This window comes from Globicephala melas, chromosome 7 (assembly GCF_963455315.2).
Source record: "Globicephala melas chromosome 7, mGloMel1.2, whole genome shotgun sequence".
Classification (NCBI taxonomy): domain Eukaryota; kingdom Metazoa; phylum Chordata; class Mammalia; order Artiodactyla; family Delphinidae; genus Globicephala; species Globicephala melas.
Window position 1 is genome coordinate 9,254,926 of NC_083320.1, and position 25,615 is coordinate 9,280,540.

Below are 25,615 nucleotides of genomic sequence, written 5' to 3' on the forward strand. Positions count from 1 at the left end.
CAACTCCCTCATAAAATGCCAATGGGAATATAAATTGATTTAACTCATTTGGGGAGCAGACTGTCAATACCTAGTAAACTTGAAGAGGCACATATCCTACAACTCAACAAACACCGCTACATGCCTAACTTAGAGAAATGCTCACACATTGCACAAGGATAAGTGAAGATTTATTATTGCAAAAAAGTGGAAACCACCTAACTACTCTCAGTAGGGGAGATGATTGAACTATGGTTTGTAATATAAAATACCATAAGCCATTGAAATGAATGAACTAGATATACATATATCAACATGGATAAATCTCAAAAACAGTGTTCAATAATAAAACAAACTTGAAAAACAATACAGTATACCATTTATGTAAAATATATAAAAGTAAAATATATTATTATTATTTTTGGGGGGTGTGGGAACATCTGTGTTAATTTGAGGCACGGAAGCAACAGGAGGGCTCCAATGTGGCGGTGGAGGGAGGGGGCCCGAGAGCAGCTGGATTTCAGGGTGGGAGCGATTTCTGGGTCAGCAGCCTAGACCTAGAAACAGTGGAAGGCCTGTCTTCCAAAAGGCTACCCTTGAAGTGAGTGAAATGTGGTGTGCGGAGATGCCAGGGGAAAGGGGTTCTGTGCTGGCGCTCGGGGCTCTAGGGGCTGTGGATGCCGGGATCCTGACGCTTACTCCCATCCCCGCCCCCCGACACAGGCCAAGACCCGGCCACACACTCACCACGCCCAGCAGGGCACACGGACCACACGCCTGTCCACACAGCACATCTTCTGCACCTGCGGGCGGACAGGGCCTGGACAGGGGCAGGCCTGGGACCAGGTGGCCCTCGCAGCATGTCCCTAGGACGCGGTTATGACTCCGGGACCCTTGGGCTCCGTTCCCAGGTTCCCCCTGGAAGGCTGACCGAGAAGCAAGGGTAGCTGGCAGGTGTGTGGGTGCAGGGGGCACCTACAGGGCCTAGAGGGTGGGATCAGCAGGGTGAGGAATCAGAGGAGGAGGCTTCGAGATCCTCTTGGGTCTGGGAGGGGCTGGACTTTCCTTCCTGAGCTTTGGGAGTCTGGGCCGGGCACAGGGTGCCGGCGGTCAGAGGCCAAATCGCAGCAGAGCCGACAGCAGGCTGAGCAGCACGGTGGGTGGCACTGGCCTGCAGTCCACCGTCGGCGCACTGATGTTGCGCAGCGAGCTCTGGCAGCAGTGGGTGCCCACGGACGCCACGCAGAGGTTGACGCTGGGATGGAGCAGATCCGGGAGCAGCCCTTGCTCAGGGTGTAGCCAAAGTCCACCACGTTCCCGATGCCAGCGGATGCAGAGGTAGTCACACAGTAGCTGTCCGTATCGGAGCAGTCGGTGGGCCTCAGGCAGTACCAGTTGCTGTTCTTATTCACGCAAGAGAAACACAGCAGGGAGTGGGCTCGCTCCACACCCAGGAGGGCAGCCAGCAGGACCGGCAGTTAGACCTTCATTCAGGAGGGGACTGGCGTCCCGCCTGGGGTCTCACGAAGCCTGGGGTCTCACGAAGCCGAAGAAGTCAGCCCTGCTCGCTGGCGGATACAGGTCCCCGGCCCGGCCGTGCAGTCAGGCCTGCCCCCGAGCCCGAGTGCAGCCCGCACTCCCCAGTATATGTTATTTATGTATTTGTGACTCTGTAAAATAAAACGTGCTTGGCAATGATACCAATTTCAGAACAGTTAGTAGAAGGGAATAGAGGAAAAATAGGTGAGGGGCAGAAATTTGAGTATATATTGTATGTAATTTTTAAATGCTTTTAAAAGACATTAAGTAAATATGGTGCTCAGTTCAACAGCATGTATATTAAAACTGGGATAATAAAAAGAAGATTCTTATGGCCCTGAGAAAGGATGACAAAAATTAAAACAATTCAAAAAAATTAAAACCATTCAGAGTAGATTTTCTGATCACATGCAATTAAGCTAGACATCAAGAAAAAAATATAACTAAAAACTTCCCAGCTACTTGGAACTCAAGTAAAATGTTTCTAAATAATCAATGGATCAAAGAGAAATCAAAAGGGAACTTAGAAAATATTTTAAACTGAATGAGAATAAAGACACAACTTATCAAAACTTATCTAATATAGCTACAGTAGTACTTATGGGAAATTTAGGGCAAAAATGGCTAAAAACAATAAGCTTTCATCTCAAGCAGCTAGGAAAAGAACAACGAATCAGACCTAAGAAAAGTAGGAAGAAGGAAATAATATAGGTATGAACACAGACCAATAATAAAAACAGAGAAAATCAACAGAGCTAAAATTTAGTTCTTTCAAAAACTAAATAAAAAATAAATAAACCTCTAACAAGATTGATCAAGAAAAAAAAGAAAGAACAAATTACCATTATCAACACCAACATATTTGATAATTTGAATAAAATGAAGTAAACATGACAAATTTTAAAATCTTATGTTAGTGGTTTTGGGTATTTATAATATTATCTTCTGTTCTTTTATGCAGGTTTAAGATACTTCTGAATTTAAAAACTTTTAAAGGGAAAGGTATAGAACATAATGTATAAGATTCTTCTTTTTGTGTTAACATATTTTGTATATATGCATAGACCATTTCTCAAAGGATATATATGAAACTGTTAATGATGGTTGTCATGGGAAATGGGAACATGGGATCAGAAGGAAACTTGTTTTTATCCTATACCTATACTTTTTTTTTTTCATTTCTAATTTTATTGATTTGAGTCCTCTCCCTCTTTTTCTTGAGGAGTCTGGCTAATGGTTTATCAATTGTGTTTATTTTCTCAAAGACCAGCTTTTAGTTCTATTGATCTTTGTTATTGTTTTCTTTGTTTCTATTTCATTTATTTCTGATCTGATCTTTATGATTTCCTTCCTTCTACTAACTTTGGGCTTCATTTGTTCTTCTTTCTATAGTTCCTTTAGGTGTAAGGCTAGATTGTTTATTTGAGATTTTTCTTGTTTCTTGAGGTAGGCTTATATTGCTATAAACTTCCCTCTTAGAACTGCTTTGCTGCATCCCATAAGTTTTGGATCATGTTTTCACTGTCATTTGTCTCTAGGTATTTTTTGATTTCCTCTTTGATTTCTTCAGTGATCTCTTGGTTATTTAGTAACGTATTGTTTAGCCTCCATGTGTTTGTGTTTTTTATGTTTTTATCCCTGTAATTGATTTCTAACCTCATAGCATTGTGGTTAGAAAAGATGCTTGATATGATTTCAATTTTCTTAAATTTACTGAGGCTTGATTTGTGAGCCAAGATGTGATCTATCCTGGAGAATGTTCCGTATGCACTTGAGAAGAAAGTGTAATCTGCTGTTTTGGGATGGAATGTCCTATAAATATCAATTAAATCTATCTGGTCTATTGTGTCATCTATTGTGTTTTGTGTTTCCTTATTAATTTTCTGTTTGGATGATCTGTCCATTGGTGTAAGTGAGGTGTTAAAGTCCCCCACTATTATTGTGTTACTGTCAATTCCCTCTTTTATAGCTGTTAGCAGTTGCCTTATGTATTGAGGTGCTCCTATGTTGGGTGCATATATATTTATAATTGTTATATCTTCTTCTTGGATTGATCCCTTGATCATTATGTAGTGTCCTTCCTTGTCCCTTGTAACAGTCTTTATTTTAAAGTCTATTTTATCTGATATGAGTATTGCTACTCCAGCCTCCTTTTGATTTCCATTTGCATGGAATATCTTTTTCCATCCCCTCACTTTCAGTCTGTATGTGTCCCTAGGTCTGAAGTGGGTCTCCGGTAGACAGCATATAGATGGGTCTTGTTTTTGTGTCCATCCAGGGAGCCTGTGTCTTTTGGTTGGAGCATTTAATCCATTCACGTTTAAGGTAATTATCGATATGTATGTTCCTATTGCCATTTTCTTAATTGTTATGGGTTTGTTTTTGTAGGTCCTTTTCTTCTCTTGTGTTTCCCACTTAGAGAAGTTCCTTTAGCATTTGTTGTAGAGCTGGTTTGGTGGTGCTGAATTCTGTTAGCTTTTGCTTGTCTGTAAACCTTTTGATTTCTCCACTGAATCTGAATGAGATCCTTGCCGGGTAGAATAATCTTGGTTGTAGGTTCTTCCCTTTCATCACTCTAAATATATCATGCCACTCCCTTCTGGCTTGTAGAGTTTCTGCTGAGAAATCAGCTATTAGCCTTATGGGAGTTCCCTTGTATGTTATTTGTTGTTTTTCCCTTTTGGCTTTCAATAACTTTTCTTTGCCTTTAATTTTTGTCAGTTTGATTACTATGTGTCTTGGCTTGTTTCTTCTTGGGTTTATCCTGCCTGGGACTCTCTGCATTTCCTGGACTTGGGTGGCTATTTCCTTTCCCATGTCAGGGAAATTTTCGACTATAATCTCTTCACATATTTTCTCGGGTCCTTTCTCTCTCTCTTCTCCTTCTGGGACCCCTATAATGCAAATTTTGTTGCGTTTAATGTTATCCCAGAAGTCTCTTAGGCTGTCTTCATTTCTTTTCATTCTTTTTTCTTTATTCTGTTCTATGGCAGTGAATTCCACCATTCTGTCTTCCAGGTCACTTATCCGTTCTTCTGCCTCAGTTTTTCTGCTACTGATTCCTTCTAGTGTATTTTTCATTTCAGTTATTGTATTGTTCATCTCTGTTTGTTTGTTTTTTAATTCTTCTAGGTGATTGTTTTTTAATTCTTCTAGGTCTTTGTTAAACATTTCTTGCATCTTCTTGATCTTTGCCTCCATTCTTTTTCTGAGGTCCTGGATCATCTTCACTATCATTTTTCTGAATTCCTTTTCTGGAAGGTTTCCTATCTCCACTTCATTTAGTTGTTTTTCTGGGGTTTTATCTTGTTCCTTCATCTGGTACACAGCCCTCTGCCTTTTCATCTTGTCTTTCTGTGAATGTGGTTTTTGTTTCACAGGCTGCAGGATTTTAGTTCTTCTTGCTTCTGCTGTCTGCCCTCTGGTGGTCTATACCTATCCTTTTTAAACTGAATCATCTTTTATTTTACTACATGCATTTATTTGTGGGGGTTTTTTTTCATATCTCAAAAGTTAATAAAAAATGATAAAATATGAGAGCCTTACTTAGATCTGTCTTCCCTGCTCTGTAGCCCAGAGCAGGCTCCCATGCTTCTGCCCCTCTCCCACCTAGCCCCTTACCCATAGAACCCGACCCCAGGTCTCTAGAAATTCTAGAGATTCAGGCTGAAGACAAGGAGCAGATGGTTAGGGAGAGTAAAGAGAAGAAGAATAGACTAAGAAATGGTAGCTAAGCATGAGAAAATGAAATCCCTGGTCAAAGGCTGAGATATGGGCCTCAAGAAAAGACCTAGAGAAAATGGATTATGGATCCATGGCATGCGGCCAGCCAAATTTGGGAGGAAGGTAAGGACCATTCTTTCCCACTTTCTGATTCCTGGCATACCAATATTCTTAGGATGTATAACTCAGGCCAATATTTCAGGATATTAGTATTTATTAATAATATCAATTTTCCATTATAGTTCCCATTTCAAACATTGTCCCATTCTCCCAATAAATCATCTAAACATCCATGGAAATTTCAATTCTTTGACATCTAAACTGTATCTCCCACATTTCCTTTCATATGCAATAGCAGAAATAAAAAAAAACTTTGTCATTTGGTTCAGGAAATATGGTTGTTGAGGTCATTTGGTTTTATCACAGAGATTTTTGTGGATTGGCCTATATACCTAACCACCACTTATAACTCATTGAAGATCTAAGCAACCAACTTAAAAATGGACAACAACTTATAAAATGGATACAAGTTGGAAAACAACTTATTTTTAGGTTGGATTCAACCTCAGTCCATGAGTGAGCACTTTCAATTGAGTTTATACAGGCACATTTTTGCCGTAAATTAAATTTTAAAAAATATTTCCTATAGCTAATTTTCTGGTTGTTCCAATCTATTTAGCTTAGGGGGGAAATATCTATAGATGTTTTCTCAGACTTTTAAAGGTCTCAGAGAAAAAAATTCAAACTTCATAGACAAATGGGCAAAGAGTATAACCAGGCAAGTTACAAAAAGAATATAAATGGCAATTAAACATGATGGGATTTTTACTAGTTTTCAGGAAAATGCTAATTAAACATGATACTATTTTCACCATCAGACTGGAACAGATTAAAAAGAGTAACAATATCTAATTAATGATGGCAAAGGGGTAAGAAAACTTACCCCTTAATATCCTGTTGGATGGTTATATTAATATTCAGTAGTTTAATATTTAATACACACTTTTTGGGAGAGCAATTTGTGAGTATAGCGAAGTGACTGGCATCTTATTTAAGTTGTCAGTCAGAATTGAAATATGGTGACATCAAAATATTAATGAAGTCTCCTTTTATGAACAAACATGGAAATAATGTAAATCACTCAACTTAAAATTCTTTCAAAAATAGCATAATTATAAAGTTGGCATAATTACAGAGGTCAAATGAGTTGTAGATGGCATTTGTGCTACATCCTTGACAGTGCTACTCAAGCTGGTTAACAGAAATACCATCTTTGTCAAGTTAACCTTGACTTACACAAGGTTTTCAAGAATTCACCCCTCAAATAATATACTCCGTACCTATCAAAATTTATAATGTAAATATCTTTGGACCTAGCAATTCTACAACTAAGAATCTATGCTATTGACATTCTCACATAATTGTGCAAAGATAAACACGTCCCAGAATGTACCTAAAGGCTTTTGAAAATGCCCATTAGGGACCTCCCTGGTGGCCCAGCGGTTAAGAATCTTCCTGCCAATGCAGGGGACGTGGGTTCAAGCCCTGGTCTGGGAAGATCCCACATGCCATGAAGCAACTAAGCCCGTGAGCCACAACTACTGAGCCTGCACTCTAGAGACCGTGAGCCACAACTACTGAGCCCACGTGCTGCAACTACTGAAGTCTGGGGGCCGAGAGCCCATGCTCCACAAGAGAAGCCATCGCAATGAGAAGACTGCGTACCGCAATGAAGAGTAGCCCCCGCTTACTGCAGCTAGAGAAAGCCCGTGCAGCAACAAAGACCAAACACAGCCCAAAAAATAAAAAAAACTTAAAAAATTTTAAAACTTGTAATAGCTAGAATTTACTGAGTTCTTATCATATGCTAGACAAATTCTAAGCACTTCATTCAATTAATCTTCATAAGGACCCTATGAAGTAGATGCTATTATTATTTCCATTATCGACCGTTGAGGAAACTGAGATCCAAACTGATTAAATAATTTGCCCAGGGACTTCCCTGGTGGTCCAGTGGTAAAGAATCCGCCTTCCAATGCAGGGGACTCGGGTTCAATCCCTGGTCAGGGAACTAAGATCCCACATGCGTGGGGCAACTAAACCCATGCACCACAACTACTGAGCTTGTGCACCTCAATGAGAGAGCCGCGTATTGCAAACTACAGAGCCCATGCACCCTGGAGCCTGCGCACCACAACTAGAGAGAGAAAAAAACCCGCACGCCACAACTACAGAGAAGCCCGCACATCGCAGCGAAGAGCCCTCACTGCAATGAAAGATTCCGCATGCCTCAATGAAGACCCTGCGTGCCGCAACTAAGACCCGACACAGCCAAGAAAATAAAGAAAGAAATAAATAATTTGCCCTATGTTACATACCTAATGGATTTGGAGCCAGAGTTTGAACAGAGGTAGTCTGTATTAAGCAACACCCTTAATTGCCATGCTAAGAGTTCTCTATACTTTGTAGTGTAGGGATGACTTTTTTTTTTTTTTTTTTTTTAGGGATGACTTTTAAAATAATAAATATATGATTTTTGTCTTTTAAAAATACAAATCTGGGGGCTTCCCTGGTGGCGCAGTGGGTGAGAGTCCGCCTGCCGATGCAGGGGACGCGGGTTCGTGCCCCGGTCCGGGAAGATCCCACATGCCGTGGAGCGGCTGGGCCCGTGAGCCATGGCCGCTGAGCCTGAGCCGCCAAAAAAAAAAAAAACAAAAAAAACAAATCTGGGACTTCCCTGGTGGTCCAGTGGTTAAGACTCCACGCTTTCAATGCAGGGGGCGCAGGTTTGATCCCTGGTCGGGGAACCAAGATCCCACATGCCGTGCTGTGTGGCCAAAAAACAAACAAACAAACAAACAAAAAAAAGAAATCTAGAAAAAAGATCAGCAATGTTTTTGATTTTATAATTTAAGTGGTTGTGACATATATCATCGTGGTAGGCAGAATAATGCTGCCAGTCTTCCCCACCCCTTCAGATGTCCTACATCCTAATCTCCAGAACCTGTGACCTTACATGGCAAAAGGGACTTTGCAGATGTGATTAAAGATCTTGAGATAGCGAGATAACCCTGGATGAACTGGGTGGGCCCAACATAATCATAAGGGTTCTTAGAAGGAGAAAAGGGAGGCAGAAGGGTCAGAGTCAGAGAAAGAGATGTGAACCCAAAAGCAGTGTCAGGATGAGAAAGACTGGACTGCCCATTGCTGGCTTTGAAGATGATGGCAGAGACCATGAGCCAAGGAACAGGCAGCCTTTAGAACCTGGAAAAGGCAAGGAAATGGACCCTCCCCTAGAGCCCCCAGAGGGAACACAGTCCTACCAACACTTCGATCTTAGCCCAGTGACACTTAGGCACTCCAAAAATGTAAGGTAATACATTTTTATCATTTAAGCCACTAAATTCGTGGTAATTTGTTACACCAGCAATAGGAAACCAATATAATCATTAATTATTAACTTAATAAAGATACACTCTGCTTACAGATTATAGGACTTTTGCTACCTGGAAAGTACAAATTTTGTTATCGGCTGAATTGTGCCCTCCTCGCCTCCCCCAGATTCATATATGTAAGTCCTAAACCCCAGTACCTTTGCCTGTGACTCTCCTGGGAGATGGGCCTTTATAGGAAGAGTATTTGAAAGACTAATGGAAACACTAAAAAAATAAAATAAAATAAAATAAATAAAGAGGTAATTAGGTTAAATTAGGTCATATAGGTGGGCTCTAATCCAATCTGACAAGTACTTTTTTTTTTTTTTTTGCGGTATGCGGGCCTCTCACTGTTGTGGCCTCTCCCGTTGCAGAGCACAGGCTCCGGACGCGCAGGCTCAGCGGCTATGGCTCACGGGCCCAGCCGCTCCGCGGCATGCGGGATCCTCCCGGACCGGGGCAGGAACCCATGTCCCCTGCATCGGCAGGCGGACTTTCAACCACTGCGCCACCAGGGAAGCCCTGACTAGTACTCTTTAAAAAATATATATTTATTTATTTGGCTGTGCCTGGTCTTAGTTTTGGCATGCAAACTCTCAGTTGTGGCATATGGGATCTAGTTCCCTGACCAGGGATGGAACCCGGGGCCCCTGCATTTGGAGCGTAGAGTCTTAGCTGCTGGACCACCAGGGAAGTCCCATGACTAGTATTCTTATGAGAAGAGGAAATTCAGACACACAGAGAGACCCCAGGGAGGGGCATGCACACAGAGGAACACAGTTCAGATTCTGGTTTTGTTGAAGGATTAGATCGAACATGTAAGAGAAAGAAAGGAACCAAGGATACCTCTAGGATTTGGGGCCTTATTTTTTGGCAGAGGAAGGATCAGGAGCTATTTTTGGACACGTTACCTTTGAGAGCCTGTTAGACACATTAGTGCAGATACCAAGGGGGCAGCTAGATAAATATCTGAGTGTGGAGTTCCGGGGAGAGGTGCAGGCTGGAGATACCAATTTGGGACTCATCCCCTTATGGGCAGCATTTACAGCCAGACACTGGATCTGATTCCCCAGGGGGTAAGTACAGACTGACAAAAGAAGAGGCACTAGAGCTGAACCCTGGGCCCCAACATTTAGATCTGGAGATATGAGAAGGACCCAGCAAGGAGACCAAGAAGACGCCGGTGAGGCAAGAGGAGGACCAAGACCGAGGTGCTCCCGGAAGCCAGGGAAGAAAACGTCACCCCTGAATTAGTGTTGCTGAGAGGCCAAGGAAGCAAGAGAACACGGTTCTTGTCCTCTGTCAGGACTGACACCAAGGCTGACCCGGATTTCTAGAAACGTGCTGCTAGTGTTTAGGATGTTAGCAAGAGAAGACTTTGGATGAAAAAACTTTGGGGGGATCTTGGGAATATGATAAGTAGGGGGTGGGGCAAAATAAATCCAAACATCCTAAACTTAATAACAGCAAACAACGATTAAGAGCTGATTCTCTATTGTGCGCCTTTCTAAATACCTTTCATGTGTCAGGTCATTGAAAGCTCAAAGCGACCACATCGAGTAAGCATTTGACCCTCAGATATGAGGAGGAAATGGGCTCACGGAGGGGGTTACAGAACCCGGCAGAGGCAGCAGAGATTTTAACCTGGCCCTGAGAACAGTAGGTCTGTGTACATTTTTGGCCACATTTTGAGTATTATTGAACTGGGTTATGGGTACATGGGAGTTTTTTAAAAAAACATTCTGTCTACACTTTATGTTTGAAATCTTCGCACTGAGAAAGAAAAAAACAAAGGGGAAATTGAAGGGCAATTTCTATTATTAAGTCCAAATGCTACTTGATTAAGACTGCTTCTCATGAAAACCTTGATATTAAAAGAAATGGTAGAGATTTTAAATGAATGCCAAAATGCATAAGAATTCAAACAATTGATAATTTGAATTTTTTAATTAATTAATTAATTTATTTGGCTGCGTTGGGCCGTCGTTGCTACGTGCCTGGGCTTTCTCTAGTTGTGGCGAGTGCGGACTATTCTTCGTTGTGGTGTGTGGGCTTCTCCCTGCGGTGGCTTCTCTTGTTGCGGAGCACAGCCTTCAGTAGTGGTGGCACGCCGGATCAGTAGTTGTGGTTCGCAGGCTCTAGAGCACAGGCTCAGTAGTTGTGGTGCACGGGCTTAGTTGCTCCACGGCATGTGGGATCTTCCCAGACCAGGGCTCAAACCCATGTCCCAGGCTTTGGCAGGTGGATTCTTAACCACTGCGCCACCAGGGAAGTCTCATAATTTGATTATGTTTTTAAATAATCTTTTTTTTTAACATCTTTATTGGAGTGTAATTGCTTTACAGCCATCATTGAATAATCTTTTAACTTATTTTTAACTAAAGGAAACCCGTTTTAATTAAATATTGAGTTAAAAATTTATATTTACTACATGATTGAAGATTATTAATGAAATCTACACGTTAACCTGGAAACTTAAATGCTTAAAGATTTTTTCCCAAAAGAAATTTCAGGATATGTTAACGATTTTCTGCCTTTTAAGATCCCAATGTTCTATCATATCTGTTATATCCAATTAAGTACATAATTACATATCATTTCAAATGATGAGATACTGGATACTTCACTGACAAAATCTGTCACTAACTAAAGAGAACTTAAGAGCGGCAAGTATACATAATATGTCCCCTTCCTTACCCTGAAGATGTGAGTTCCTTAGGAAGTCTTCATGAGTTTCTTTTGTTTCTCCAGGTTTTGTTGATCTATACTCACTCCTCAGAGAGATCTTCCACCATCTAAAGGTTACCTGTAATTGAACAGATAGAAAGCGAGATGAACTAAAACTGATTTCAATACCAACAGCTGTGTTTAGGTCTGGGGTTTTAAAAAAAATCACCATCATGGAAGGCACATAAGGCTGTGTGTCCAACAGCAGGTATAACTTCACAAACTGGCATCACATCAAATTAGAAGTGAGGTCTGTGCATCAGTGAACATTTTCCTTAGAAATTAGGGGCACAAAACCAAAGTGCTGGAAGGAATCTTAAAAATCTCTCAAGTCAATTGGTGTTAAATCACCCGGAGCCAAATGGCTAGCTGCTCCTGAGAACAGAGGTTCTTTACCTTTGGGAGCCATTTCCAAAGTAATTGCTTAGTTCTCCTCCTCCCTTCCCTGTCTACAGAGCAGACATGAGGAGTGGATACTTTTCTCGTGGAGAGAGACAGGCACTTGGATAGAGCCAGGAAAAGCACCATCATGCCTTGACTGATGCATCAGAGTGTCATTACCCAAGACACTTCTTGGTAATGGATCTGCTGACAGTGCATTTCACTTCTATGAGCATTTTGGTTTATCAGAAGCAAACCTCATTTCCATGGTTATGGACTGCACTTAGTTTCTATGTTGATTTCATAGCAGTGTCAACCAAACTCTTCCTGCTGTAGGGCTCCCAGGGAAAAGATGGGTAAGGAGACAGACAGTGCTGAGAAACTGCTTGGCTTCCTAGTTCTGGTTTCTTTCCTCGTTGGCATTACCATGTGAGGTTAAAATTTGTTCAGCTCGGGCTTCCCTGGTGGCGCAGTGGTTGAGAGTCCACCTGCCGATGCAGGGGACACGGGTTCGTGCCCCGGCCCGGGAAGATCCCACATGCCGCGGAGCGGCTGGGCCTGTGAGCCATGGCCGCTGAGCCTGCGCGTCTGGAGCCTGTGCTCCGCAACGGGAGAGGCCGCGACAGTGAGAGGCCAGCGTACCGCAAAACAAAAACAAACAAACAAACAAAAAAATTAGTTCAGCTCCACCCAACGCAAAATTGTTAAGTAGGTGAAACTTGCTAAGAGGGCTCCCTTTATTTATTTTCCTCTCCCCCATCCCCAGCCACCCAACACTCCCCGTGGTCCTCACAGGTCCTGGGTGCACCTCCTTGGGCTACTGCCTTGGGAGCCTCCTTGGGAGCAGAGGGAAAATATATACATACGTAGGTTACAAAACTCCATAATCTCAGAATATTGTCGTCGCTGATTCCTTTCAGAAAATCCCTTCGCCTGCCACTTTTGTTCTTTTCTCAGCATGAGGCTCACCAAAATCATCCTCTTTAGTATCTTTCTGCCCCATCTCCAGAGAGTTAAGGGTATATCAGTCTACTAGGGCTGCCATAAAAAAATATCACAGACTGGGTGGCTTGAACAACAGAAATTTATTCCCTCACAGTTCTGGAGGCTGCAAGTCCAAGATCAACGTGTTGGCAAGTTTGGTGTCTCCTGAGGCCTCTCTCCTTGGTTGCAGATGCCACCTTCTCACTGTGTCCTCATGTGATCTTACCTCTGGGTATGTGCATCCCTGGTGTCTCTTCCTCTTCTTATAAGGACACTGGTCATATTGGATTAGGGCCCCACACTGATGACCTCATTTAACCTTAATTAGTTCTTGAAAGGCCCTATGTACAAATACAGTTACATTAAGGGTTAGGGTTTCAACATAAGACTTTAAAGGGGGGAACACAATTCGATCTATAACCAAAGGGTATCAGGTATTACAGGAGAAAGAGCATGAATTTTGGAGCAAAGAAGGACTTGGCTCATCTATTTAATCTCTCTGCACTTCAATTTTCCTTTTCATCTCCTTCTATTAAGTATTATTAAAATTAATATTAAGGGCTTCCCTGGTGGTGCAATGGTTAAGAATCCACCTGCCAGTGCAGGGGACACAGGTTCGAGCCCTGGTCTGGGAAGATCCCACATGCCGTGGAGCAACTAAGCCCATGAGCCACAACTACTCAGCCTGTGCTCTAGAGCCTGCGAGCCACAACTACTGAGCCTGCATGCCACAGCTACTGAAGCCCGCTCATCTAGACCCCATGGTCTGCAACAACAGAAGACACTGCAGTGAGAAGCCCACGTACTGCAACGAAGAGTAGCCCGTGCTCACCTCAACTAGAGAAAGCCTGCTTACAGCAACGAAGACCCAATGCAACCAAAAAATAAATAATTAATTAACATTAAATATTATAAATAATATTCCCTTGCTATTGGATGAAGATGCCAGGTCATCTGAATCTAATGCAACATTCTTTATACACATAATCTAGAACTTTTAGAACTAGTTGGGAAGTCAGAAATAATTAAGTCCATTTCCTGTGACTCATGTGAGGAAAATATTTCAAACAGGTTAAGTCAGAAGTGATAGGTGTTCCTTCCTACAACCACACGACCAGATGTTATGTTACAATTAAATTCTGACATAAGAAAGACAGACACCACAGGAGTCCAAAACATGTTTCTAGAAGCTCAGTGGGGTGCCCCCTCCCATCCACTCTGGCACCCTACAGGAACCTTCTCAGGAAAGTTTCTCTCTGGGACAAGAGCACCTAAATTATAATGACCTAATCAGCTACCCCTCTAGCTAGATCAAGCAACTAAATCGTGAGTTAAGTGTAAGATTTTGGAATGCATGTAGTTCTAGACAGGGCGTAACCCAGAAACATTTAGCTACAGAGCTTACTTCTTACATTGTTCAAAAAAAAGGCAGACAGACACTTGTACAATCTTACTTGTCAGCTTCATATCTTGCACATCATCCATTTCACCAATTAAGAATTATTTCTGACATTTCTTCTGCTAATGAATTAGCCCTCTGGTACTGATTGAGAAGGCAATGTTCAAAGTGCTTGCTGTCATGGCCTCTAGAGGGAGACTCCTCAGGACACAGACTCAAGTTACCTTGCACACACAGACAAGCATACTACTGGCTCCTCTGAGGTATTTAAGGTAAATGCCTAAGGATATAACACTTGCCTAAGGAAACGTGGCTGGTTAAAACCAGAACCCAAGCCTCCTCACTGTTAACTCTTCAACACAGGGTTTGTTCTGAGTCACGAAGCTTTCTTTACGTACAACCTGCATACTATAACTCATCAGACCACCTCCACGGAGCAGTACACAGAAATATGCGCCTCAGAACCACAACTGAGCCTAGTCAAGACTCTTATGTTCTACATACTGTACTTATTAAAACAGAAAAAGATATGAGACAGATATTTTCTAACACTTACTGTCTCTCAAATTTTAAAGATTTTTTTTTAAGTGACAAAACCAATATTGGTGAGAACAAAAAAAAAAAAAAAAAAAAGGGAGCCCAGCCCCTTAATACTCATTGAGAAGAGTGTAAATTGGTTTGGCAATATCTTCCAAAAACCTTAAAGTCATCCATTCCCTTTGACCCAGATATTCTACTCCTAAGGAATTTATCAGAGACATGTACAACATTTTTTATATAAGAATGTTTGTCATAGGTTAATTATAATCATGAAAAATCAGTGCTGACCTAAGGGTCCAATAGTTGGGACTAGTTAAATAATCATGGCCCATTTAGATGATGGAATACTCTGTGGCCAATAAAACAATCTGTGCAGAAATGATTAATAACATAGATCAATGTTAATGATCATTTGTTAAAAGGCTCAGAAGTGTATACACCCCTGCTCCAAATATTTAAAGGAAAATATTTCTATGTGCAGGAGGAAGGAGCATATTAGCTTGGCAATAAATAAATGCAATTATTTCACATCACAGATACAGTTTGAAGGAAGCTAAAGTGTAGCCCCCAAATATTTGTGAGTTGGCTACTAACTGTCATGGTATTAGCTTATTTTAAGTCATAGTGCATAGAAATTTATTGTTATATATTTATCTCTATTTTGAAAACCTTAAAATCTGTAAATACTGTTTTGAACATCTTATCAGCTGCGAATGTTTTGTTAATGAACAATCCTGGCTGCAAGAAAAGCCACAGAGGAGCTTCCCAGGGGTTTTGCGATGGTTTAGATCTGGCTGGAACATGGGTTTCATCAGGCTCCCAATCACCTGTGAGCAGTGTGAGACTGACTGTCTTTTCATGGATGAAGAAGTCGACGGCAGACGGTGAAATAACTTGTCCCAGCTCCTCTCCCAGGCAGAGGCTGACCTAGAAAGAGTCTAGTTCTCTTTCATTGCCTCATACCCTCTCCAGGAAGGGCAGGCGGCCAGTCTCATTACACAACACACACCATCATTTGGTATCTCAATAGAAATCATGTGACCTGTAAGAATTCCTTAAAATTTTAATTTAGCATATTTTCTCTGATATTTCCAGTGAATCATTTTAATAAATTTGAAAATTGAGCTACTTGTATTTATTTTTTGACAGCTTGTTGCACTTTAACGTGTAATACCCGAGGTACAAGAAAACTGCATCTAAGGGGCTTCCCTGGTGGTGCAGTGGTTGGGAGTCCGCCTGTCGATGCAGGGGACACGGGTTCGTGCCCCGGTCCGGGAAGATCCCACATGCCGTGGAGCGGCTGGGCCTGTGAGCCATGGCCGCTGAGCCTGCACATCCAGAGCCTGTGCTCTGCAACGGGAGAGGCCACAACAGTGAGAGGCTCGCGTACCACAAAAAAAAAAAAAAAGAAAATTGCATCTAACTTGTTACAAATAAAAGAAATCAGATCAGTCATCAAGGGCTCCAGAGTGAACAGCAGCTTCATAACCTCCATGCTTATCATCTTTGCCTTCTGGGTGTAATTTAATAAGATCAATTCGAAGAATGGTAATTGCAGCTTCAGTTGCAAATTTCAAACTCTTAACTTCGTCTATGGTTGGTTCCTACACCCCTGCTTGTTTGTTGTCTCAGGGTTTACCACTGACCAAGTCAAGACCGAGCCATTTTAGATTTTTGCGTTCTGAGCCTCACTGTGAAAAGCTCTCAATTTTGCAGCCCGATCTGTGGAGTCTTGGGCAGCATTAACTGCTAGAGCATTAGGAATAACAAGAAGAGATCTTGCAAACTCGGCAAGAGCAAGCTGTTCCTGGGAGCCCATGCTGGTTGCATAGTTTTCAAGGTATACGGAAAGGGCTGCTTCTACAATCTGCTTCTACCCGGACCCACAGATTTTGACTCCAAAACTCACCACACAAAGAGCATCAGGTAACGAGTGCTCCATCTCGCCACATATGAAATCATTTGCCCCAAGTAAGATGAATGACGCAGAGGTACCAGCCTTAGCGTTTTTAATCAAGATCAGTTCATCATCACAAATTCTCTCCTGTACCAACATTGAAGCTTCAAAAGTTTCTTCACCTTCCAAATGAAAATTGAGCTACTTTTAAAAGAGAGGTCTAAGATTCCTCATTGATCCCGACGTCTCTTCTGCACGAATTATTATGGCAAGACGACGAGGTATTTGTCATTCACCCAGTGAAGGTCCCTAAAGCTTAAGTCCTTTGCCCACCAGGAGAGGAACTCAGGAGGCACTGGGAAAAGGTGGGCACAGTGGGCATCTCAGCATTTGAGTATATTTGGGCAATATACACCCCACCCCGGTCCCCCAGGTTCGGAGATTGTGTTACTCCCATCACTACATTTGAAAAATCCTGCTGCTGGGACAAAAGCAGAGACTCTGGTGTTAGAAGGATCTGGCTTTAAACCGTGGTCTCTGCCATTTACCTGGGGCAAATGTCTTTTTAAAAAATATTTATTATTTTTGGCTGCATCAGGTCTTTGTTGAGGCATGTGGGATCTTCCGCTGCGGCACGGGCTCTTTGTTGCAGCGCATGGGCTTCTCTCTAGTAGTGGCATGTGGGTTTTTCTCTCTCTAGTTGTGGTGCACGGGCTCCAGAGCACATGGGCTCTGTAGTTTGTAGCACGGGCTCTCTAGTTGTGGTGTGTGGGCTTAGTTGCCGTGCGGCATGTGGGATCTTAGCTCCCCCAACTGGGATTGAACCTACGTCCCCTGCATTGGAAGGCGGATTCCTTACCATTGGACCACCAGGAACGTCTCTTTTGGGCAAATGTCTTAATCTCTTGTGACCTCAGTTTCTTCATCTCCAAAATGGAAACAACCACGATGCCCACTTCATTGAATTTGGAGGGATGACCTGGGATAAATCCAAAGTGCCCAGCACGATGCCAGGCACATGATGCCAGCCCGTGAGCTCCGTAGAGGATGGTCCTTGCCTCTTTCCTTCCCTCTTTCCCTCTTGTTCCCTTGCTGGTCACCCCTTCATACTTATAACACACTCAGCCCCCAAATACCTACAGATCAGAACCTTGTCTTTGTTCTCATCAACTATCTAACAATATTCAACCATACTTCATTGGGACTTCTGTGGCAGTCCAGTGGTTAAGACTCCGTGCTTCCACTGCAGGGAGCATGGGTTCCATCCCTGGTCGGGGAACTAAGATGCCGCATGGTCAAAAAGAAAACAAAAACATACTTCATCAAGTTCTGCTTTCTTAGTTGTATTCTTCAAGGATCTTTATTTCAGCTTTTCACTCTGACTTGGTATTTGACTTTTCTAATCATCAATAATCATTAAGAATTGCACATTCTTTGCAGTAAGTATTTTCTCAACAGCATAATTAAATAGTCATCCATCTATCCAGTCAATACACAAAGTTGCTCATGAAGGATTAGGGTGACTTGCCAGATAACCGCATACCAAATGGGGCATTCTGACTCTTTCTAAGCATCTGTCCAGGAAATACGATTGTAATTTAGCACACGACTGTTTCTGCTTTCTCCTGCAGGCTGTTGTTATTCTATCAGATCAAATTTCTCCCTGTTTTGGAAATCATATATAATTTGGGGATTTTACAGAGTGGGGTTGAGATTGTGTCAGAGAGAGTTTATGAAATTAGATATTTTATTTGATGAAGAAGGATTTTGTTACCTGAACATTCTACTGAGAAATGGAGAAGCAAGAATTGCAAGGGCAAACTGCGAGTAATTTTACCTTTCGATATTACTCAAAAGCTCACAAAGCACTGGCATTCCAAAATGTAGAAAGATATTGTATTTTAAATGAATTATGAAGATTATTTTCATTCACTGCACATTTAAACTATAAACAATTATGACATGCTTTTGGTCCAAATTTACAACTTTAAACATGTGTTCCCCTATGTGTCTACGTTTGGCTCAGTTGGTCTAAACACAGCAAAACTTAGATTTTCAGCTATTGAAAATTTTCCTCTGGAATAGGAGCAATTTTTATACATTAGGAATAAAAGCATCATTATTAAATATGGGAAAGATGAGTCTGAGGCTGAAATGAAAATGGAATCAATGGAAGTTTTTAATAAGGGAAAACTGACTACATTGAAATGTTTCTTCCTTTAAGAACTCAGAAATGAAGCTGCCCTCGGAGAGTCGAATTAGTGCACCTCTAACACAGTGGGTGTGATTAGGAATCGGTGGCAGACATTGTTGGTTGCTCCCCAGCATTCATTTGCCCACCTGCTCTTTCCACATGAACCCTGATTTTTCCCATAGCCTCTCTCCTCTGCATTGCTTGTGCTCAGTGAATGGGCCTCACCTCTAGCTCCAGGGGGTGTGACATGATGGGTCTAAGCCATTCCTTGTAGGTTTGTTCCCCCTGCCTATGATTGGTATGGGCATGGGCATGTGACAAAATTTTGGCCAATGAGACAGAAGGAGAAATCTGCAGGAGCTTCTGGGAAAGATTTTATCACTTATAAGGAGTGTTGACTAAAAAAAAATGCACAACCTAAAAGTTGAGAATCATGTTTTATTTGGCAGACTTTCTGAGGACTTCAAGCCTGGGAGGCAGCTTCTCAGACAGGATATATAGGAGTTTTGTGACAAAGAGCAGGTAGTCGGAACATCAAAAGATTACTGTTAATTAAAGAAAACCAGATATGTCAAGTTAATGAATTTAGCACTTTTCTATGTATGGGGAGGTGCAAGAATCTGGGCTCATTGAAATCTTTCCTTTAGCTATCTAGGGCCAGTATCCTGTTTCTTTCCCATCCTGAGTCCCCTCAGGATGCACCGCTGGGGGTGGCTGCAGGGGCTGAGGGCTTGGCAGTGGGCAGCCCGTTGGTCTCCATCCTGAACTTCCTCAGGGCTCACCATCCAGGATGGCTGTAGTGGCTTGATGGCTGCAACATCCTTTGTTTACTGATATGGCAGGCAACATTTTTCATTCACAGGAGAAACACAGCCCCTTTTTGGGCACTGGCTGTTGTGTTTTGATGCGATCACTGGAGAAGCAGCAGCCATTTTGTGACTATGAGGGGAGCCAGCCTGAGGTGACAAGAATGTTTCCTGGAGGAGGCAGAACCAATAGATTGTGGAGAGAAGGAGCCAGAGCACTGTTCCTGTGTTGGGAACCTCTTTTCCTTTAAACTTGTTTTTATGTGAAATAATGCCATGTTCCATCAGATTTAATACACCATCCATTGAATACCATAGCATTATTTATTATATAGAAAGAAATAACACTCTTAAGGAAACTGAAACACAATGGGTTTCTATCACTTGTTTTACAGCTATTGAAAGAGCTCTTTTATTCTTCACTAGACATGTATTTTATTATGCTATTTTTAGCAATTATAGTGGACCCTTGGTTAACACAGGTTTGCACTGCACAGGTCCACGTATAGGCAGGTTTTTGGTTTTTTTTTTTTAATGACTGTATTTGGAGGTAGAGTCTTATTTATTTTATTTATTTATTTATTTATTTTTGGCTGCGTTGGGTCTTCGTTGCTGCACTCAGGCTTTCTTCTGGTTGTGGCGAGCAGGGGCTGCTCTTTGTTGTGGTACACGGGCTTCTCACTGCAGCGGCTTCTCTTGTTGCGGAGCACAGGCTCTAGGTGCATGCGCTTCAGTAGCTGTGGCACATGGGCTTAGTTGCTCCACGGCATGTGGGATCTTCCTGGACCAGGCCTCGAACCCATGTCCCTGCATTGGCAGGCGGATTCTTTCTTAACCACTGCACCACCAGGGAAGCCCTAGGCGGTTTTTCTCACTAAATACATATACTGCAGGACTACATGCCCTGCATTTGGTTGAATCCACGGATGTATTAGGGGAACCACTGACCAAAACTGCCCGCCCTGGACAGGCACGATAGTAACCACTGGCATGAGTTATCTTACAACAGGAGGTCCTGGTAAGGAACATGGAACTAACAAGCTACCACCAACTGGAAGAATTCGGGAAAGGTCAGAAGGAGAGAGGAGACGTCAGTCCATATATCCTACCAGACTCCCAGAATCCTTCTCGATGGAATACATCTTGGCTGAGCGATGCATGTGCCACCAGGAAGGACCCTGAGTCAGAATGATTGGCCAGAGACAACCCAGAAACTAACCCCATCACCATAAAACCTGAGACTGCGAGCCACACGGCAGAGCGGTTCTCCTGGGTTCCCTTGCCCTGCTGCTCTCTGCCCGGGGGCCCCTTCCCAATAAAGTCTCTCATTTTGTCAGCACGTGTGTTTCCTTGGACAATTCATTTCCGAGTATTAGACAGGAGCCCACTCTCAGCCGCTGGAAGGGGTCCCCCTCCCTGCAACAGATGCAAAACCTTCAACAGGAGGGTAGACGCTGAAGTTACACAAGGATTTATAACTGCATGGAGGGTCAGTGGCTGCCCCCACCTTGTTGTTCAAGGGTCAACTGTACTTCATTAATTTTATAAATTATATTAACACAATACATGTATTACATTAATTTTAATATAATAAATTTACATTAGCCTTGTATATACCTAAAAATGGAAAATATAAGTAGAATAAATAGATGAAGGTATTCCTAAAACTTTCCCATATTCAACGTCTGAGTCTTTAATGTTTTACTCAGAATATTATCTCTGTGGCGTGGAGAGCATGGTGATAACAGCAGTAAAGTGCTGGGCTCTTAAGCTGGCTCTGCAGTGACTTAGAGCTAGCTTCCTTTTGATTCCCACTTTGGGAAAGCTGTAGACATCTCAGATTCACCCCTATTCCCTCCCATTTTCATCCTGGATTCAAACTGTGCTCTCACACAACTTCTGGATTTTCTTTCAAACTACTGTTTTCATGCTTAGCTCCAGTTTCTGGTTACTATGAATAAAGGTTCTATAAACATTCGTGTACAAGTTTTTGCCCTCTTTTACCCTTTAAGTTGTTAACCATCTTCTATTAGTTAACAATCCTTAATAATAAATTGTTTCTGGTAAAATAAGTATGGTTTCTCTCTCCTCAATGGACTTTGCTTGAGATACCTGGCATGGTATCTCATTTTTTCATTTATTTTGCAGGGTACTTGGTGAGAGCTTTTAATATGGGAATACTTCACGTCTAGGACACTTTCTTGTATAATTTTTTCTGGAATTTCTTTTTTTCCAGGTATTGGACATCCTGGTCTAATTCTTTTATTACGTTTTTTTCCCTACTGCCCATCATTTACTTTTGATTCTTTTTTCTAGGAGATATTCTCAATTTTATCCTCCAACCCTTCTAAGCAGTTTTTCATTTTTCCTATATATTTCTATTTTCTAAAAGCTCTTTTTAGTTTTCTGAGTGTTTCTTTTTTATTGTGTACTGTCCTTGTTTCATGGATACAATAACTTTCTTATCCTTCTGAGGATATTACTGATGAGTATTTTGTTCTGCCTTTGTTCATTGTCTTTGTTTTTTCCAAGATTACATTTCCTGTATGTTGTTGTTACTGTTAATTTGTTTTGGCGTTACTCAAAAGCCTGATATAACTCGTCACCATTCATGTGTATTCAGGAGTAGGGTGCTAGGAAGCTGACTGGAAGATCTGGGCATTTGAGCAGGGCTTGGCCAGAGGAGGACCTCACTGTAGGGTGATCTGCTGAAGCTCTTCGGTTGGAGGATCCTGACTATTAATATCTTGAGATCTCTTTTCAGCCTGGTGAAGAATCTTCCAGCTTTCTTCCTGGAGGGTATAAACCTGGCTGCCCACAGCTTTCTGTGAGCCACTGGGAAGTTAGAGTGAGTCTCCCAGTTCAGTATGTGGATTTTCACTTAATCCCTTGCCATATTCAGCCCTGAGTTCCTCTGTCCCCAGTGGCCTGGGGTCCTGAGTCCATTGTATCCCTAGTTTACCCCTCCAGAGACCAAACTTCTGGTCTTCTCCTGGGTGGTGAGGCAAAGCTCTTGCTGGGTGTGCAAAGGAGAGTAGGGGACAAAGATGAAGGTGGTTCTAACCACATTTTAAACAGGCTGTTGGGAATTCCCTGGTGGTCCAGTGGTTAGAACTCGGCGCTATCATTGCTGGGGCCCAGGTTCGATCCCTGGTCAGGGAAATGGGATCACACACACATACACACACACACACACACACACACACACACACAGGATGTCAAACATCCTTCTTGTTCGAAGGTCCTTTTTTACTCTAGCATTCAAAAAGAACCTGTTTCCGCCCATTCCTGAGCCACCCTGCTCTGAGGTTCTGGGGCACAAATCTGATTACTTCCTGACTTCCCTACCACTAGCTTAGAATTCAGCTTTTTCAGGGCTGTTAAATCAGCTACCAGTAAGTCATCTGCTTTTCAGCATGCAAAATTGTTGCCTTTGTCGCCTTTCCCATTCTCTTTTGCCTTTGCGGGTTTACGCTTTAGAAAAACCCTATAATTATCGTTTTAGCGGCACTGCTAGAGGCAGGGAAGATATCCAATAGTACTATAACTAGAAGCTACACTTTGTGTATCCTTAAGATGTTTAAAATGCTGTCAAGAATCTGACATACTATATTTGTCATTTTAATTTAAATACATAGGCTAATGCAAATGATTAAGTTGGTAGTCAACGTTTAAACTTAGGAATATCTATTAAATTTATAATGATTTTAAGATGTTTAAATGTTTAAAAGAGTTTGATCATCTACATTTTTAAGTTTGTTTCTCTACAGTTTTATAAACATGTGGTTTGATTTTGTTAGATTTGTAATTATGTCTCTTTAGATTTCAGAAGTACTTGAGAAAACCAAATATATTAAATTCATGAGATAGATTGAAATGCTTAAGAGGATTTAATCATGTTTGTCAGTGTTATTTAAATTTAAGAGAATTTATTAGATTTACAAGTTTTGTGGCTTTAATTTATAATTTTTAAGGTAATTTGATTAAGTTTGTAAACTGTGCTTAAATGTTTAAGGGATTACAATTTGTTAAATGTATAAGCTAATTACACATTAATCAAAGAACAATGAAAATGAGTGTTTTAATTTTAATACAAAATTACTTGATTTATAATTGAATTTCCTAGATTTGTAAGTTGTATTTGAGGGTTTAAAGAAAAATAGGTTTTTAACTTCTAACTTTAATTGAATATTTGTGATAAACACAAATAATTGTAATAAACTTAAAATGTTTCTAATAAACTATAAGCAATTACAAATAATTGTAAAATAGATTTTCTTAAATCAGATTTAAAAGATTTATATAGGAATTTGGGGACTATTGGGTGGCCAGTTGGAAAAAGAAAATTGATTTATGCCTCACATCAGGATAAATTACAAATAGATCAAAGATCTGCATGTAAAAAAATGAGACCATACAAGTACTAGAAGAAAAAGAATAGTGAATCCTCTTATTATCTTTCTATGTCTCAAATTCCAAAAGCCATAAAAGAGAAGATTTATGCATTTGATTATATAAATATAAAAAACTTCTGTACGGCAAAGTTGCCAAAGACCTGTATGGAAATGTTTAAAGCAGCTTTGCTCATAATACACTGTACCTCCAAATTGGAAACAACCAAAATATCCATCAACTGGTAAATAGATAAATACATCCAAACGAAGAAATATTACTCAGCAATAAAGAGAACTGCTCATACATGCAAAAACATGGTTGAATCTCAAAAGCATTATGCTAAGTGAAAGAAGCCAGATATGAAAAAGAACCAGATACACTGTATGATTCCATTTAGGGCATGTTGAAAAAGGCAAAACAGAAATCAGGTCAGTGGTACCAGGGGATGGAGGTGGGAAAGGGGACTCACTGCAAACGGACATGAGAAAACTTTTGGGGTTGGTGAAAATATTTTATATCTTTATTATAAGGTGGTGGTTATACATTTATCAAATTTATGGAACCTAAAAAGGGTAATTTTCACTGTACTAAAAGCATAGCAAGAAGCCTGATTTAAAAAAAAATACAGCAAACAAAGACAAAAGAAAAATGATAAACTGGGAAAAACATTCACAGTTAATATCACAACAAAGGGTTAATCTCCCTAAAGAGTTTGTAGAAACAGAGAAACGACCAACAAATTAATTTTAAAAGTGAGCAAAAGACAGGAAAACCAAGTTCAGAGGAAAAAAATTCACATGGCCCATAAACATGAAAAGATGCTCAATTTCACTCAGAATAATAGAAAGCGTATTAAAATCACACCGACGTATGTGTTTTCTGTTTCTCATCTACCCAGACTGACAAAATCCTAAAGACTGAAAACACTCTGTTAGCAAGGCTGTGGAGAAACAGGAAATCTCATGATTATGGTACAACAGCTAGGGAGGGAAATTTAGCATGATCTAATAATAAACGAGGTTCTCCACTGAGGTATTATTTGCAAAAGCTAAAAAGATTAGAAGCAACCTGCGTGTGGCAGCAGGAGACTGGTTGAATAAACTTTTCACACAACCATACAAAGGAGTATGTACTTGTCATTCTCTGTCCTAAAAAAGAATGAGGAAGATCTCCATGTGCTGCCGGGGAGGGACCTCCAGAACATATTGTGAGATGAATCCCCCCGCTAGAACATTAGGTCCAGGAGGCTGGGAGTCTTTGATCGTTTTGCTCATTGCTATTATCTCAGGATCTAGAAGAGTGTCAGTAATATAGTAGGAACTAAAAAAAAAAAAAAAATTGTTGAATTAATGAATTGCCTGATCGTATCGTGTTGTTTTTATTTTCCCTTATGGCTTATCCTTTTCTTATCAATTCATAAAAGGTCTTTTTATCCTAAGTAGTGGTTATAATTCTTTGTTTCATAAGGGTGTCAACTGACATTGTTTATGCTGTATGCACCATTTCAGAAATGTAAGGTTTTTTTCTTTTTCTTTTTTGGCTGCACCGTGCGGCAAGCGGGATCTTAGTTCCCCAACCAGGGATTGAATCCGTGCCCCCTGCAATGGAAGCACGGAG

The 25,615-nt window shown here is 41.2% G+C and overlaps 1 protein-coding gene, 1 non-coding gene and 1 pseudogene across 4 annotated transcripts in view; 1 reads left to right on the forward strand and 2 right to left on the reverse strand.

Annotated features, from left to right (window-relative positions):
- The window catches only part of FBXO36 (F-box protein 36), a 98,519-nt gene that overhangs the window by 29,065 nt on the left and 43,839 nt on the right, over positions 1 to 25,615 (reverse strand). For all 3 annotated transcript variants that reach the window (XM_030881990.2, XM_060301755.1, XM_060301754.1), the window contains one exon: positions 11,373 to 11,481. In XM_030881990.2, the coding sequence (XP_030737850.1) occupies positions 11,373 to 11,481 (109 nt within the window). The remainder of the gene's footprint in view (positions 1 to 11,372; positions 11,482 to 25,615) is intronic.
- Positions 16,155 to 19,046, reverse strand: LOC115851676 (T-complex protein 1 subunit alpha pseudogene; annotated as a pseudogene).
- On the forward strand, positions 22,694 to 22,765 carry TRNAD-AUC (transfer RNA aspartic acid (anticodon AUC)). Its single transcript has one exon. It is a non-coding gene; the product is annotated as a tRNA-Asp (tRNA).